The sequence below is a fragment of the Nilaparvata lugens genome, chromosome 13 (genome assembly GCF_014356525.2).
Source record: "Nilaparvata lugens isolate BPH chromosome 13, ASM1435652v1, whole genome shotgun sequence".
Lineage (NCBI taxonomy): Eukaryota > Metazoa > Arthropoda > Insecta > Hemiptera > Delphacidae > Nilaparvata > Nilaparvata lugens.
Genome location: NC_052516.1, coordinates 11,936,835 through 11,955,394, shown reverse-complemented (window position 1 = coordinate 11,955,394; position 18,560 = coordinate 11,936,835). Strand labels below are relative to the sequence as shown.

Here is an 18,560-nt window from a genome sequence, read left to right as displayed (position 1 = left end):
GCTAAAATTTAATCGGCTTTTGTGCAACCAAGCCTTAGAGTGGCTGGGAGAAGTGAAAATATGAGGAGATGAGGATGAAGATGATCGCAATGAAATGAAATGATGATTAGGAAAGAAGATAGAGAAGAAGTTGAAGGAGTAATAGATGAATCAGGAGAGAAAGAAGGAATGAGTAGATGAGTGGGTGAACAAGAGCTACAGAATGTAAAATACAGTTGAAAGCGTAAGTTCTCTTGTACTTGTGATAAAAAACATCATGCTGAGGGAAATGGAGAGGGAAAGTAATAGTGGAAGACAAAGGGAGAGAGAAAGAGAATGAGGATGGAGAAGATGAAGACAAGGAGGAAGATGATAGGGAGAGTGAATGAGAGAAAATGATAACAAGGAAGGTGGAGAACAGCAGAAAGAAGAAAATGGAAATAAATAAATAAATGAGATGCCGTAATGACGAGGGCCAGAAGTAAAATATGAAAGAGGACCAAAAACAAAGAGCTACAGGGAGGGAAGGATTAGGTGGACGTGGTAAGGTAAGGATGAGAAGAGAAAGATCGAGAAGAGAATCAGGAATAACGAGAAAATGAAGAAAGAGATAATGAAGAAGAAGAAGAAGAAGAAGATTGATTGATTGATTGATTTATTTGTCATATTTGTCATATGCTAAGTCTTGAAAAACCTATTGCATTTATACATTACAATAATTATTATACAATGCGAAATTAAAAAATAATAATAAATTAAAAATATTATTCCAATATATACAAAAGAAGGAAATAATAAGTAAACTCAGTTAAAGGTAATTGGAAAATATAAAACTAAACAAAAAAGTATAAAGAAGAATAAGAAGAAGAGAAGAAGAAGAAGAAGAAGAAGAAGAAGAAGAAGAAGAAAGAAGAAGAAGAAGAAGAAGAAAAGAAAAAGAAAAAGAAGAGAAGAGAAGAAGAAGAAGAAGAAGAAGAAGAAGAAGAAGAAGAAGAAGAAGAAGAAGAAGAAGAAGAAGAAGAAGAGAAGAAGAGAAGAAGAAGAAGAAGAAGAAGAATAAGAAGAGAAGAAGAGAAGAAGAAGAAGAAGAAGAAGGAGAAGAAGAAGAAAGAAGAAGAAGAAGAAGAAGAAGAAGAAGAAGAAGAAGAAGAAGAAGAAGAGAAGAAGAGAAGAAGAAGAAGAAGAAGAAGAAGAAGAAGAAGAAGAAGAGAAGAAGAAGAAGAAGAAGAAGAAGAAGAAGAAGAAGAAGAAGAAGAAGAAGAAGAAGAAGAAGAAGGAGAAGAAGAAGAAAGAGGAGAAGAAGAAGAAGAAGAAGAAGAAGAAGAAGAAGAAGAAAGAGAAGAAGAAGAAGAAACTCCAAAAAATAAAGAATTTAAAACGAGAAAACCAGAGTTGAATAATTAGTACGAGAAAATAATATCTAGCATATCCGGAGCAATATAGATGCATTGAAGGCTACACTATTCCATTTGTGTTGTGTTTTTAAATGGGGCAGCTGTTAATCTATTTGAAAGCCTAGGCAGTCAGCCTATTATCAGTTCTATGGGTGCTAGGCCTACGCTGCATAATATGTCCTTCAAACTGTTTCAAACGATGGTCATTCATTTGTGCTATCAACTCCTAAACTATCTCAGTTGGCTGTTAAAAGTTTTCACCATTTGTCAAATTCAACACTTTTCTAGACCTTCAACAATATTGTGTCGCTTTTTTCAAATTTATTGACTTCTGAAAATTTATTTCTATTCAGTTTTATGCTAGAAACTATATTCCCAACATGTCTATAGTGGGGTTCATGATATAATTCAGGTGGAAATAATAGGACAGAAAGTTAATTAACAAATTAACAAATTAACAAATTGCCGGTTGCACAAGAGCTGGTTAAGTTTTAACCGTGATTAACTCCACGAGAACTAATCAGAGAAGAACCATAAGAACTAATCATTTTATTATTTTATCATTAAACAGGAAGTCTGTTCTGATTATTCTATAAAAGTCTATAAATCCTGTAAAAAGTATGTTCTAATCTCAATTATTAATAGGATAGGGAGTTTGTTCTAATCCTGTAATAAGTCTATAAAAGCATAGAGGAGCAATAGCATAAGTAGATATCCCATGGTATAGGGCGTTTATGTCGCAACTTTTACTGTTATCTCAAGCCTATAGTTCACGAAGTTCTTTCCTGTGAAGCTTTATGACGCTGGTAGTTTGTCATATTGTGCCGTTCATACACTCTTACCCTGTCAAAACAGTAAGAGTCGACAATAATCAACAGTAATCGGCTTGAGATAACAGTAAAAGCTGCGACATAAACGCCATATACCATGGGATTGTAAACGGAGGGGGGTTGTTTCTTCTTTTCTTTAATATTTGCTAAAATTATGCTATAAAATCTCTATTTGAATCCTTGAATGGTTGGGAGCTTTTAGTGGATTCGTTCATTCAAATGCACAGATTATCATCATTATCTAATTGTCACCTATTTTAGCAACTATAGTAACTACGAGCCAGGAACTTCAATGAAAAATACTTTTAAAATTCGACCTCAGGTTTATTGAACTCATTAACGAATCAATAGAAATCATGTCAAATTTTCCAACAGAGTTACTCAGTAACTGATTCAGAAAAAGAAGGTATATTCAATTAATTTAATCTATACATTTTGGGAACCTGCTAACTTGCTGCATTTAAATTTGGGCCTCGGTCATTCTATGAAATTAAATTAAGAGCTTAATAAGAAAAACAACAAAAGTTCGGCACTCACCATTTCAACAATATTCAAACTTGGACTCTTCAGAAACACTCACATACGCTTTAATAAAACTCACTATACTTGAACTCACACGCACACAAAATTTCCTGATTCTACTCCTACTAACTCTATAAAATTTGGTTTCCTACTGAACTAGATAGAAATTACTGAAAACTTAACAATTTGTCCCTCTGAATGGAAAATGGGCCCATTCAGAGGACCGAGGCTCGCACACCGTTACATGTTTTCCATTCACGTCTCAATACCAACTGTGGCCTTTTCACTGAAAATTATTCCCCCTCCACAAGCATTGAGCATAACTTCCAGTGGAAAAGCCAAAGCTGCAAAAAGGTCAATGCTCGTACAATTTTCAAATACAGTGGCTTTCTCGACATGAAATTGAAACTGCATTTGAAAAATGCACGAAAATTGCTTTAATTTTGACAACTGAGCAACAAGTTAGCAAATTCAAACAAGACAGAGTTAATTCTCACACTAAAAACGCAGGGTTCAACAAACAGTAGAATCAAAGTTCATTTCAGTTCAAAAACCTGAAAAATAATATAAGATACACAAAAACAACTACAATAATACCCTCTCAATATCACACTATTACAGGATATCTACTCATGCTATTGTTTCTCTATGGTTTTATCCTAGAAACTACATTCCCAGAATGTCTATAGTGGGATCTACGTTATAAAACAGGTGGAAATGATAGGACAGAAAGTTAATAGGATAGGAAGTCTGTTCTAATAAGTCTATAAAAGTCTATAAATACTGTAAAAAGTACTGTATTTCAGCAGGAGTGAACGTAAAAATTCTTGAATCTCATTTTGCTCTACCGATTGCTAGGCATGGTGTGCACCAAAAGTGACATCACAGAGTAAGACAAAACGAAGACAAATAATACAGAATAAATTTTTTGAAACAATAAGATTGATTCTGAAATTCCAAACAATTACTGACCTATCCATTGAGATCACGAAGTGTGCTTGACACAAATATTGTACAAAAGCAATTAAAAATAAAGTTAATTAAAACTTAATTCTTCATGCTGAGTAAATCACGTCATAATAATAATTACATTTCTTCATAGAGCAAAATAGTGACAGTAAACCTACAGTGAAACATCTGTTAGTACATTTCCTCAACAATAATTAAAGGACTAATTACGTGATTATCACTTGTTTTTCATGATAACTGTAGTTTTTTTATTGCGGATTATGCAGACATGAATTTCAATGTTCGCGTTATCATAATTTATTCAATTTATTCATTTATTCATATGCAAATACAATTCAGGTAGAACAACAGGCATTTGCCCAAATTCGCTTCAAACCTTAATTTGGAAAAAAACTAAATTTAGGGCCGGTTTCCGAGCTCGGATTTAGCTAAATTCCAGACTTTAAATAGCTGGAGTCAGAAAATTGGCTTCCCGAAACGGGGCGTAGTTGTAGTCCACGTTTAGATTAAAATTAGAAAAACTAGGGAATTTAACACAGAATGAAATAAAGTGGAAATAGTGTAAAGTCTCAGCTATTTTGAATTATTTCAGAATGTTACATTTCGTCAAGGAAAAACGTTTTCAATTATATATAGAAATGAGAAAATGAAGATTATCATAAAAACTGCGACTACGCCCTGTTTTGGAAAACCAATTTTCCGTGTCCAGCTGTTTAAAGTCTAGAACTAGAACTTAGCTAAACCCCGAGCTGGGAAACCGGCCCTTACGCCGTGTACACACTGAACAAATGTTCGACATCCATGTTCGGAAAAAATGTTTGTTGAGGAGCTCAGGGACAAACATTGTAAAACGTTTGAACAATCTTTGTTTGTCAATCAAAAATTACTATTTTTCCAAACATGTTCAGTATCGACGGCTTTAAAACATATATCCTGTTCCCCTCACAAATATTTTGTTTGGTGACGCGTCCACACTGGCCCAAGGGCAAACATTGTTTGTCAAACATAATACTAGTAGTTCTGTGAACAGTAGACCTCACGCAGTATTCTCATTCACAAGTACCTGATTGAAACTATAGACCTTATGGAAATACAGCAATAGACTGGCTTCTACACACATCTGTGTAATCACTTGTCAGCTGATTTATGATGAATAATTCTGTAGTCTAAGTTTTACTCCAATATTGGCGTATGAAGGAGGCTCCTTTTTCCTTTTATATTATCCTTGTAAAAAACTTATATATACGTCGACGCGCAATTAAAAAAGGAGCATACCAGTCAAATTTCATGAAAATCTATTACCGCGTTTCGCTTTAAATGCGCAACATATAAACATTTAAACATTAAGAGAAATGCCAAACCGTCGACTTGAATCTAAAGGTGTGCACAGATTTACGTACCGCGAACATGAGCAATTCACTTTCAATCAGCTGATGCCAAGCTTTTTATGTCTATATCTTATACCGTTTCTGTAAAAATACAGATATAGTCAGCTGATTAAAAGTGAATTGCTCATGTTCGCGGCGCGTATATCTTTACGCACCTTTAGACCTCACTTAGCTTGGTCAAAAATTTGCCCAAACTGTTTCAACAAACATGTTTGTCGAACATTTGTTCAGTGCAGACACGGCTTTAGAGTAGACACATTATCAAAGAGAAGTCCATAAGTGCATTAAAGCACTGAGTTAATCTTATTTTCAATCCAAATATCTACGATTTTATGAATGAATAAGAAAGGATCTATTAATAGGGGAATTTACAATAATTAAACAAGGATACAAATCATTGAAGCAACTGAATTGTTTAGTAATTACGTGTAAACGTATCAAAGTTATTTCCGGAATACAAAAAACTGGAACAGGCCTGATGTCACCTACAGAGTTTGCCTTTTATGGCATTAGACGACCCTGCACTGTGTACCATATATCTATTTATATCACTAGTATCAAACATATACGTGTATATAATCAACATGTACGATATATTTATTTATATCACTTGTATGTAACATATATACGTTTATATATCGAGAGTATTTGCAGGCTGAATATCTGTGTATATATTGTATATAGTTATTTGTGTATCATATACACGTTTATATATCGAGACTATTTGCAGGCTGAATATCTGTGTATATATTGTATATAGTTCTATGTATCATATACACGTTTATATATCGAGAGTATTTCCAGACTGAATATCTGTGTATATATTGTATATAGTTCTTTGTGTATCATATACACGTTTATAAATATCGAGAGTATTTGTAGGCTGAATATCTGTGTATGTACATTGTATATAGGTGATATTGAGGGGATGTTAGTTATATGCATGATATACGTGAAATTTGATATGTATATCACTTATTGATACCTGTGTATGTAATGTATATAAACAGTGAATGATATTGAAGGTAAGTTTGACTTTGAAGTATATATTATGGAAGCTAGAACTCTATGTGGGCTGAATGACACTACAAAACACGTGGTAGGCCTACTTGATTGCTTGATTTCCTACCAGGAGGCTAAATTATTTTTGAATCAAATTAGATTTCAAGGTCAATTTCAATTCATCTCGTTGATTTCATTCGATACATACAAACAATATAAAATTGTAACGAATTGAAGGTTTTGTGGGTGAAGAAGTACAGTCAATAAATATTATTCTTGAAATCAATATTCAATATTCATATCAATATTATTGAAGTACAGTCAATAAATATTATTCTTGAAATCATGCTAATTCACAATAGATATACTATTGATTACTATAGATTTACTATTCATAAAAGATTCAATTTTCGTACTGAGAAATTTGAAAGCTATATTGGACTCCAGGGCTCTTAGATGTGTTTATTTTGCACTGTTTCACTCACACCTGACCTACGGCATTATTTTTTGGGGAAATTCAAGTTGCGTAGTTGAGGTGTTCAGAATGCAAAAGTGGGCATTGAGAGTGATGATGGGAGAATCAATTCGAACAAGTTGTCGCCCCCTTTTCAAAAAACTTCAAATTCTCCCATTCCCAAGCCTATATATTTTCGAAACAATTTGCTTCATTAAGAAAAATATACATGAATTTAATACAGGCGGAACATTCCATCAAACAAGATATAGGAACAACCTAAGAGACGACACACACCAGACAACCATGTATGAGCGAGGTGTTAGGAGTTCTGGCATTCGTTTGTTTAATTTATTGCCAGCTCATATAAAAGAAATGATTGGTACAAAATTCAGAGATCAATTAAAGAAGGAGCTGCTGTCCATATGCGCGTACTCAAATGAAGAGTTCAGAGAGTACTACGAGCGTCAAAATGGGGTTTAGAGAGAATAGAAAAAAAATGTATTGACTTTTCATGTACCTGTTTATGTTCTAAACTACGAGCGTCGAGATAAGGTTTGGAGAGAAAAAAATATATTGACTTATCATTTATGTATTTATGTTCTGTATTTTATTGACTTACGACATTGACAAGTCCAAATACCCCTTTTATAGGAGGTCAGTGGATGAAATAATAATAAAATAAATAAAATAAATTCATAAACAGAGACACAGACCATATAAAATATCAAATGGGAGAGGACAACAGGCTAAAACCAAAAACTGTATCTCTTCTAAAGTTTGATAAATATACCAGGGAGTAATGAAAAATAGATAAATGTTGTTTACCTTAGCTCAAACCAATTAATCTCTTTCCATGACCAATCATTAGATGATAGTCCTGTTGATGAAGTAAATGTTTCGTTTCATTTCAAATTTCTCAAGCTCAACTTAGAGTGAGCTCATTCAAAGATTTGGAGCTTCAATTAGCAAACTCACTATAGCCTTGTCAACCACACAAAAATAGTCCCGTGGAAATTGGAACAGATCAGTGCAACGTCGCCGAATAAGAGCTTATCAACTTTGTCCTATAAGCTGATTATGGATGAGAATTATATTGATTATATTTTTGTGATACACCTGACGAAGAGGTAGTCTATAGATGTGGAGGGTGAGAAGGTACTCAGCCGTTTCAATCTCCGTCAGACTATTTTTTTGCGGTTAGGTATATTTATTTATTTATTTATTGGATAGACCAAACAATACAATAGTCAGAGAAGAAAGAATCAGGCTATTGCCAAAAATTTCTTCAATTTCCTAATTTTGTCTTCAATTGTCCAAATATTATGTAGGTTATGTTCATTTAAATTTATACACTAAAACATCAATCTGAATATACAGATCAGAATGCAACAAACAATTTCAAATTTAGATAGATTGTTGAAAAACTTTCGTAAAAGCACGAAATTAGCTTCAAATTCACAAAATTTTGATAGATTGATGATAAAACTTTCGTAAAAACATGAAATTAACTTCAAATTCACAAAATATACTATAGGGTAAGTTAAATATAGAGAAAATAAAAATCTCAGTACCCTTTTTTGAAATATTTTATCACAGATAATAAAATCACAGTGATAAAATATTTCAAAAAAAGGGTACTGAGATTTTTATTTTCTTTATATTTATATTACAAGTAGCCCTATACAGGAAAGAGATAAAAAAATATAGGGTAAGTGTTTGGACGAAAGTGTATGAGCTTCAACAGACTCAAATGAATCACTTGTTTTCAAGATACATTCTGTATTACTGTATTTATAATATTACTCCGTTGTTGTTCTGTAGGAAAGTAGAATGTTTTTAGAGAGAGATGATGCTAAGAGATGCCTTACCTTTAGCCAAGCCAGCATGAGTTTTCGAGGAGGGAACTTAGATCTTCCAATCTGGTAGCGCACGATTAGAGACCATATAAGTCCCAGAATCAGCTTCAGATTACCGTTGATTATGTCCACATTTCCTGTAACAAGGAATAAATATATTACACAAATTTGAGGGAGTATCAACAAAAAAATCATTGATTGGAGAAAGAATAATAATGAGATATGCTTAACCTACTCTATGGTGAGGAAGACGTTTTAATGGTGGTATTTTGATTAGCATTGGTGTTGCTATCCTTGTCTATCATTCCACAAAGCAGATTCCTCTATCCTTTTGCACCTTCGCAACATTGTCAAATTGTTTCTTAACAATGTAGGAAGGAATTATTAATATTAACAAAATACTTTATATCAGTTACAGATGGAATTAAATAGAGAATGCATTTATTCAAATGCTAATTAATATATAATTATTTTTTAACGAAAATCCTAAATAAATGCTGTAAATCGCTCCTGTAGACTTCTGCTACTGCAGCTACTTCTGCTACTACCCTGTTGTCAATGTCTGCAGTAGCAGAAGTTTTCGGGGTGATTTACAGCATTTATTAAGGATTTTCGTTAAAAATAATTATACTTTATATCAATTGTGAAAAAACTTATCATTCAATTATTGAAGAATATATTGTCTCGACAAATAAAATATGATTATAAATTATTTTTCAACAATATTGAACAGTTAATATTACATCAGATTTGCCGGTATCAGCTATATTCTATAGATGGCAATTGCAAGGGAGAGAATCATCAACGCTGCTCTTCTATCTTTCTTCACTGTCATTATAACGATGACTGTCATTAGAACTCTTCAGACCATTATATATGATTCATGTCTTTGAATGTAGACTATGAAACAACAACAATAATATCAGATGAACTGTACTGATCTATATAATATAATGAAGGAAAGAACTGGCTTATACACGTACGGGATAGGACATTCACGAATGACGCATCATCACGTCTCAACTACTCAACTGATTAACTTGAAATTTTGCATATCAATTCTTAATTTACCGAGGATAGTTAAAGGCATATTTAAAATTCCAGTATGCCAAGTTTTCAGGTTGTCAAGGTTTTGATTGGACCCTTGCGGAGCACAGGTTACCTACTACTGTAGAATAATAATTATGAAGTAAAAATACAAATCTATTGTCAAATTCTACAGTTTTATTTGGTACAGGACCATGAATAATAATGACTCATTCGAATAATAATTATCAAAGAACAATTATAATATATAGAACTCATGAAACAAGATACAAACTCTATGACAAAAAAAAAATATATGGAGAGTTTTCTATTCCCAATAATTCATGAATAGATACCGCAATCCATTGACGAAAAGGTATAAATGTAGTTGTCCCATTTGGTGGCCCATTCAAACAGCGAAATTAAGTTCTATTCTTGATGGTTGACATCATTCCCCAACAGGAAATCCAAAATCCAAATGTTGTTGGAGAGAATAAAGAAACGAAATACCGTAGTGACACACCCTGACCTCTCATAAAAGATCTACAATAATGGGGAAATAGGTTCTGAAAACTCAGCTCGTAAAATTGTGGAGTTGAATGGAAGCTGAAAAGGTTGTAGATCTTTTTCGAAGCTTGAAGCATGAATGATTGAGGGAGGAACAACAGTATTTTGAGTTTCAAATGACGATATCTCATCTCATCTCCAAAATTTGGATCTTGAGGTCCTTACAATATAAGGATCCGCCACGAACAGTTTCGATCAAATGCAATTCAAGATGGCGGCTGGAATTTTGTTGAAAACAGAGTTTCACGCAATGTTCTCAAAAACGGCTCCAACGATTTTGATCAAACTTATACCCAGAATAGTCATTGATAAGCTCCATCAACTGCCACAAGTCTCATATTTGTAAAAATTTCAGGAGCTTTGCCCCATCTATGCGAAGTTTGATTTTAGATTCCAATTATCAGGCTTCAGATACAGTTTGAACAAAAAATTCCAAGTGGAAAATCACTCTTTCCATGAAAATATCTACAATTAATGTTCAGTAACATTTTCACCTGAAATTGTAAATAAACTTGAAATTCGAGAAAATGTGATTATTCAATTGCAAACTGTTGATTCTATTAAAAACATTCACTATGAAGAGATAGCAGACCTCGTGTGTCTCCAGCGTTATTGTCCTGTCACCAGATGGCTCTGATCTTTGAATAGAAGACTTGAGATGCGCGTGAACACTCGCGTCAGGTGATCGATTTTCATTACAGCAAGGAAAGTTGTGTGAGTGCAGCACATTTTTTAAATTTAATTAATCAACTATTCTTTAGATTACATCATATTGATTTCGTGGAACTTCTCCATACTTGAATCTGTTTCTAAGTACAGCTCAAGATGTGTGTTAGTTTTGATTTGATTCGATGCAAGAAGAAACTGCACTCCTGCAAGTTGAACTAATGGAGTGAATTTGACAATATTATTGATACAGTAAGGTTCCATTCTTTCTTTCTTTTATTCTTCGAATATGATTGTGAATTATTTGTTTAGTATATCAATCAATCAATCGATCATTCATTTCTTTCCAGAACATACATGAAAATGTACATGAAAAAGTCTGCTATCTCTTCATAGTGAAAGATTTAATTGAATCTACACTTGCCAACAGTTTGCAAATCGAATAATCTTATTTTCTCGAACTTCGAGCTTATTTCCAATTTTAGGTGAAAATGTTACTGAACATTAATTGCAGAGATTTTCATGCCCAATCTTTTCCACTTGGAATTTTTGTTTAAATTGTATTTGAAGCCTGATAATTGGGAATCTAAAATCAAACTTTGCATAGATGGGGCGGAGCTCCTAAAATGTTTACAGATATGGGACTAGTGGCAGTTGATAGATCAATGACTTTCTTAGGTATATATTTGATCAAAATCGTTGGAGCCGTTTTCGAGAAAATCGCGAAAAAACCTGTTTTTGACAACATTTTCGCCATTTTAACCGCCATATTGAATTGCATTTGATCGAAATTGTTCGTGTCGGATCCTTATAGGGGAAGGACCTTAAGTTCCAAATTTCAAGTCATTCCGTTGATTGGGAGACGAGATATCGTGTACACAGACGCATATACACTCATAAACACACACACACACACACACACATACAGACCAATACCCAAAAACCTCTTTTTTGGACTCAGGGGACCTTGTTACGTATAGAAATGTAGAAATCTGGGTACCATAATTTTTTCGGAAAGCAATACTTTCCTTACCAATGGTAATAGGTCAAGGGAAGTAAAAATAATATTGAATTTCTAGAGTCAAAACGAAGCACCAATCACAACACACTCGTCATTATAACAACTCCCTCCATCTGACAGCTAAGCTCCGCCTTCTTCATCCTGATTGGTCGAGGTTTCAAACTGTCTGACTCTTAATTCTACCAGTAGATGGCAGCTGTAACTGTAAACTGGGTGACGTATTCTCATCGAATTATTTCTAATTTGTGATGAATTGTAACTCTGTGACCGAGAAATATATAGTGAGGTCCACGTTATAATGGCAGTGGATAAAGATAGAAGAGTAGCGATGCCGATTCTCTGCATCAATTAATTATATTTCTACACTGTCAAAAACATAATCGGCATCGTTGTGGACCTAGAAAAGGATAGTACCACCAATTTTGTCAAATGATAGACAAGGATAGCAAAACCAAAGTTGATCAAATACTGTCATTATAACGTGGACCTCACTATAGTAATGTTTCATGTCAACGGCTAAACTTGACTCCAGTCAACCTCGAGTCACTTGAACAAGACACATTTACACGAGTCAAGTCACCTGAAACGATATCTTGTAGAAGACCAACTAGCCAAATAAGGTCATGGACATATTAGATGTTGCCGGCTGCAGAATACTCCAATAAAAGTGCAGAGAGAGAGAGAGAGAGAGAGAGTGTGAGAGAGAGTGGGAAAAAAGAGATTGAGCAAAAAAGAGAGACATCGTTAACTGGGTGCAGTAGGAAGGAGGAGGACGAAGAAGAAGAAGAAGAAGAAGAAGAAGAAGAAGAAGAAGAAGAAGAAGAAGAAGAAGAGAGGAGAGTAGATTGTCTCGTGTGTAGGAAGCTGTGAGGACGCGTACCAATTCTTCACTGATTTTTCAATGTATGCAAATAGACTCAGCTGAGTTTGAAGCAGGTTTGGTTTCAGAAACACTGGCGTCAAATCTTGCGACATCTCAGTTGTTTCCTCTCTGAAGAAGACAGGAGTAGAAGAAGGTGGTGAAGAAGAAAAAGGAGGAGAGGTGAAGAAGAAGAAGGAGGAGGAGGAGAAGGAGGAGGAGGAGGAGGAGAAGAAGAAGAAGAAGAAGAAGAAGAAGAAGAAGAAGAAGAAGAAGAAGAAGAAGAAGAAGAAGAAGAAGAAGAAGAAGAACAAGAAGAAGAAGAAGAAGAAGAAGAGAAGAAGAAGAGAAGAAGAAGAAGAAGAAGAAGAAGAAGAAGAAGAAGAAGAAGAAATAGTAGAAGAAGAAGAATAAATAGTAGAAGAAGAAGAAGAAGAAGAAGAAAAAGAGGAGAAGAGGAGAAGGTGTAGTAAGAGAAGGAGGAGATCTGCTTGAAAGGGCTTAGGCGCTCAAAACTACTTTATTACCAACGGGCGTTTTTTCTCCAGTAAAAATTAAGGTTACGCTAAGTTGAACAGCCATGAAGGGGGAAACAAAACGGAATTTCGAAGGGATTGTGAAAGAAAGCGAAGGAGGAACTGAAGAAGGATGGAGAATGAGAATCAGTGAGTGAAAGAGAGAGAAAGAAAGGATTTTCGAAGTGTGTGTGTGTATGTGTGTGTGTGTGTGTGTGTGTGATCATCAACGGTAGGGGGGGAACAGAAGAAGGAAGTTGATAAGGGCGTGAATATGAAGAAGAATACAAGGAAAGAGAAGAAAAAGAAGAACATGAAGAAGAAGAGAAGGAGAACAAGAAAAAGAAGGAGAATATTAGAAGAACACACCTGTTTTTGATGATACGCCTAGTTTTGCATTATTATGTACGTCTTGATGTGTGTTTGTGTAGGATTTATTTTGTAAGAGTAAATGGATACTGTATTTTTATGAATGAATATAATTAATATGATTGCATTGGGAGAGCCAATTATCAAATAAAAAGAACTACATTGTAAAAAGGTGCGTACAAATCCTTGATTGAAAAATTTGGATGCTGAATACTAGAAAACAAAGCACGACATTCTATTTTTCAGCTTGAAAAACAGCTTACCAACATGGACTTCACTATAATATAATCAGTATATTTCACTTCTTCTTTTTCTTCTTACAAACATGGATTAGAAGAGGAAGAAGACGTTGAATATACTAATTATTGACCGAGCGAAGTGAGGTCTAAGATTCAATTAAACGGTTCTGCATTTCTCTTTATGTTTATATGTTTTTACTTTCCTTGCCCTATTACCATAGGCACAGAGGAAAGAAACACTCTTTATGCTTATTCCGTGCTATAGGTAAGGAAAGTATTGCTTTCCGAAAAAAATTAAGGTACCCCAATTTGTAAATTTCTATACGTTTCAAGGTCCCCTGACTCCAAAAAAGTGGTTTTTGGTATTGGTCTGTGGTGTTTGTGTGTTGTGTGTGTGGTGTGTGTGTGTGTGTGGTGTGTGTGTGTGTGTTGAAACAAGGTATAATACGGGGAGACAATCAAGTATACACAGCACATTAAGGGGAGGTGTACACTAAGGGGAGACCCCGTAGTGTCACTGCTCAATTTTAGTAAAAATCACTTCTACATGCTTAAAATCATGTAAAAACGTAATAAAAAAAATCTCCCCATTTTGTTAGTACTCCACCTAATGGGATACACTCCAGTTTCCAAAATTGCCACCACGTTGTGCTACGATCGCTAATACACACTTACACAAAACTCATTTACGGATTGAGCATACAATGCGGGGTACTTGCATATCCCTGCATATCTCCATTGTCTCCTTCACTGTTCGAAGTAACTGGTTTGCTATGGGCTTGCCGTGAATTTATGAATCAGCAACTCATCTCCTTTTTCGTTCAGACTCATTGAGTCACAGCTTAGCGAATTCATATTTATTTTTCTGTTCATTCACTTGAGACATGAGAAGGGAGCGAGGAAATGCTGCCAGAATGTATTGTGGTACTGATTTTTTAGTTATTTGGTACAAATAGTCTGAAAATGATTCTTCACAAAAAATACCCTCTGCTAACCTTACAGTGTTAAAAATACCTGTTTTTTTCTCCATATAACTCAAAAACCTTTCATAGTGAAAAAATCCAGAACTGTTTCCAAGAGAATAAAATCCTCTACAATTCAACGCCAAATTAGGTTCATCACAATCAATGGTGACTTGGTACACAATTTCCCGAGAATTTTCCGCATTGAATTCGGGTTATTGCTAGAATGATGCGAATGGGAGGCTTGTTAAGATTCAAGAATAGCACGTCAGTAAGTTTTATTCTTGAACAGGCTTCACTGAGAATTCACTTACTGTTTTAGAGAAGCGGATGCCTCAAACTTTGCTAACCTAACATTGTATCTCAAGATCAGGATAGCCTATGATAAAATGAAATTTGTCTCTTAGTTTCTCTCCATATTGACATTTTCTTCTGTGTCTGTCAATCCTTGCAAAAACTCTCTTGTAAACCTTGGATTGAATATTTTACTTGTGTACGGCATGCTCACTTTTTGTGAAAAGACGTTGTTCCGGAGAAAAGATTTAGTAATCATACCCTGCTCAAAAAAAAAAAAATAGTAGTCACAACACCTTTTCCAATTTTATTTGAGAAAGTAAAAAGTTAATTTGAGAAAGTATCAATTGTATTTGAGAATAGTCACTTGTAATTGAGAGAATGTCAGATGTAGCCTAAATGAGAATAGTCAATTGTATTTAGGAAGTCATCACACATGTAATTGAGAGTAGTGAATTGTATTTGAGAATCGTCAAATGTAAATGAGAAGATATCATATCATGAGCAGACATTGAAAATGAGAAAATTTTCCAATTGACATGTCGTGACTCTTCTGTAGCCTACAGTACAGTTTGATTTGAGCAGGAAAGGATACTGTACTACGTACACAGTATTCCATAGGCTTTGTATGTGTGAAATTATTATTTTCAATTGTGAAATATTATTTCCCCTGTACTGTTCACGAATGATTATGAGAATCATTTCTATGTATGTATTGGCAACACGACTTTTGTCTCCAAACATTTGAACTTGATGAAGATCAAATTCTCTATGTTCACGGCGCAATTGAACTTTATCATCAATCAATTGAATCTCTTGATCAAGCAATTCGGTAACTCTCCATGGATTTTGGGGCTCAAAAATATTTTTTATTTAAAAACTAAACGTTTCATTTGAATATAAAATATATTATCATATTATTTTTTATGAGTACAGTTATGGAAAATAAAAGTATTGGTTTTTTAAAATCATTCCCCAATTACAACTGACAACTTTTCGATTTCAAATCGTATGTTCTCAAATTAGGAGTTGATAGTGAGCTGTTGAACGGAGCGGTCGCAGAATTGTTTTGCTCTCTTATCTCAAGTTTCCGGACGGGTCGTGCTTAATCGGTTCATTTAGTGCATGTTTAACCTAAAACGTTCTTTCGTAATAAATTGAATTATCAATTTGTTATTTATTTGTGAAATTGTTTTCAAGTGAATCGAAATATTCAAAGTTTAATTAATAAAAACAGTATCCACCAGACGGTAGTGCTAAAAAGAGACCTAGAGCTAAAAGTTCTTTCGTAATAAATTGAATTATCAATTTGTTTTTTATTTGTGAAATTGTTCTCAGTGAATCGAAATATTCGAAGCTGAATGAATAAGAACAGTATCTAACAATACTTTTCACCGGACGATAGTGCTAAGAAGAGTCCTCGTGCTAAAAGTTCGCCTGAGCTCGAAGAGATGGAACAGAAAAAGCGTGCTCCAGACCCAAGTGTTAAAGCTTCGGTAATGTGAACTCAGACTTTATTGAATCACTATTTGACCGTTTTGAAAAGCGGTTTAGTAAGGCTATGGATGAAAAACTCGCGCTGCTAGCTACAAAGGTGGATTTAAATGGTCTAATTGAAAAAGTGAATAAACTCTCTGTCGAGAATTAACAGTTAAGAAATCAAATTGTTGCTCAAAAAATTCAGAATAATCTCATAATCAGGAAGATGGAAAATTTTGAAATAGATCGAGAAGGAACAATATAATTTTTCGCGGGCTGAAATATGAATGTGCAACAGTGGATTACGTGAGAACTGTCAAAGACTTTTGTGTGAGTCATTTGGGGGCACGAGCAGGTACCTGGGTTAATCGAGCACATGCATTGGGCAAGAAAATAGATAACGGGCCAATCATTGCGCATTTTCCGGACGATCAGGACATCCATTTCATCACGAGAAACAGTAGGAAGCTGAAGGGTACACAGTTTGTGATTCATAAAGACTTTGCTTTCGACACAAGAAAACGACGATCAAAGCTTTTCCGGTGCTTGGCGAGTTGAAGAAACAAGTTCCGGGAGTGAGAGGAGAGTATCGGTTGAAGTGGATCGTTTAATCGTGAATAGTCGGGTTTTCACGCTGGATGAGGAGAATGGACTGGTCTCGGAGGGAGAGGATGGGCTGCAGAGAGATCGGAGCATGTTCGATGAGAGTGTGATGCGGGCCGTGAGCGGGAGCATGTGTGATGAGGAGGAGTGAGGCGGCGAGGACGAAGACCGCAACCGCTGAGATAACGCCGTCAGTCCGTGTGAGAAGGGACAGTTGAGTATAGTAGCGTACAATGTGGCTGGATTAAGTGGTAAGATTGTTCAAGTATATAATTTTATTTGTAATTATGATGTTTTTGTACTATTGGAGACGTTTGTTGAAAGAGGAAAGCAATTGTATTTTGAAACTGTTCCAGATTACAATTTATACTGGGAATTCGCAGTTGAGAATTAAACTGAGGTAGAGCAAGGGAGGAAAGTTAATAGAAATTAGTAAAAGAATAGAGAGTTTTTGTAAGGTAATCGATGCGCTTGAGAGGAAAGTTATTCACATGAATGCAGGACAACGGGATGATATTATATAGTTCCAATTTACCTGAGTGGTGGAGGAGACATGGAATGGGAGAGAGAATTCAATACATTATGGAAGTTTATGATAGTGCAAGAGCATATAGAAATAATATGATTTTAATTGGAGATTTTAACGGTAGAATAGGAAATGGACAGGACATGTCGGAATTAACAGATGTAATAGAATTGGGAAATGCACTGAGTAATAAGCAAGAGTCAAAGGATGAGGTGATTAATATGAAAGGTAAGAAAATATTGGAGTTCTGTGAGGTTTTTAATTTCATCATTATGAATAGAAGGATAAGTGGAGATAGGTGGGGAGACTTTACTTTATAGGCAGAGGGGCTTCCGTAATAGATCTATGTTGCATGGCTGTCGAATTAGCGCAAATAGTTGGAAAATTTTCTATTGTGCCAGAATTTTTATCTGATCATTTCCCAATTGAAGCTACGCTAATCACGGTTGATACTCTAGAAAGAGAGAGCACAATTTTACCACTCTTACCGAAGTTGAAATGGAAGGAAGCGAGGAAGAATGAAATATATCTAAACTCCCAATGCTTGTAGAGAATAAATGGTCTTCCCGAGAGTAGTGAAGAGACTTATGAAGTATTAAATAATCTTGTATATAGAGCTGCAAATTATGTGCCCCAACCTGATAGAAAGAGAGAGGATGGAGAGAAAAGTGGTTCGACAAAGAGTGTGCGGTTATGAGAAAGCGAGTGTTCAGCCTATTGAATGTGTTTAGAAAATCAAATTCGGAGCAGGTGAGAGAATTATATGAAAGAGTAAAAGGCAAGCGTATTACAGCGATATAAAAGAACATTCAGAAGAGGTCAAGGATTCCAGTGATTTGTGGCTCTGATAAAGAATTCAAGTGTAGAGAGTCAAGATTTCGGGAACTGTGAGTGCTGAGGATTGGGTTGAACACTTCAGACGAGTGTTTGGATCAGTTTGCGGGGTAGTCACATATTATGCGGCGAGGATGTTGAAGATCAAACTCTGACAAGACATAGATATGAATGATTGGAAAGTGCCTTCAAGACAATGCGCA

The 18,560-nt window shown here is 34.9% G+C and overlaps 1 protein-coding gene across 1 annotated transcript in view; it reads right to left on the bottom strand.

The window, feature by feature from the left end:
• Positions 1 to 18,560, bottom strand: part of LOC111044424 (filamin-A-like) — an 86,864-nt gene that overhangs the window by 28,368 nt on the left and 39,936 nt on the right. The window contains exon 3 of the mRNA XM_039440345.1: positions 8,410 to 8,534. Within this exon, the coding sequence (XP_039296279.1) occupies positions 8,410 to 8,534 (125 nt within the window). The remainder of the gene's footprint in view (positions 1 to 8,409; positions 8,535 to 18,560) is intronic.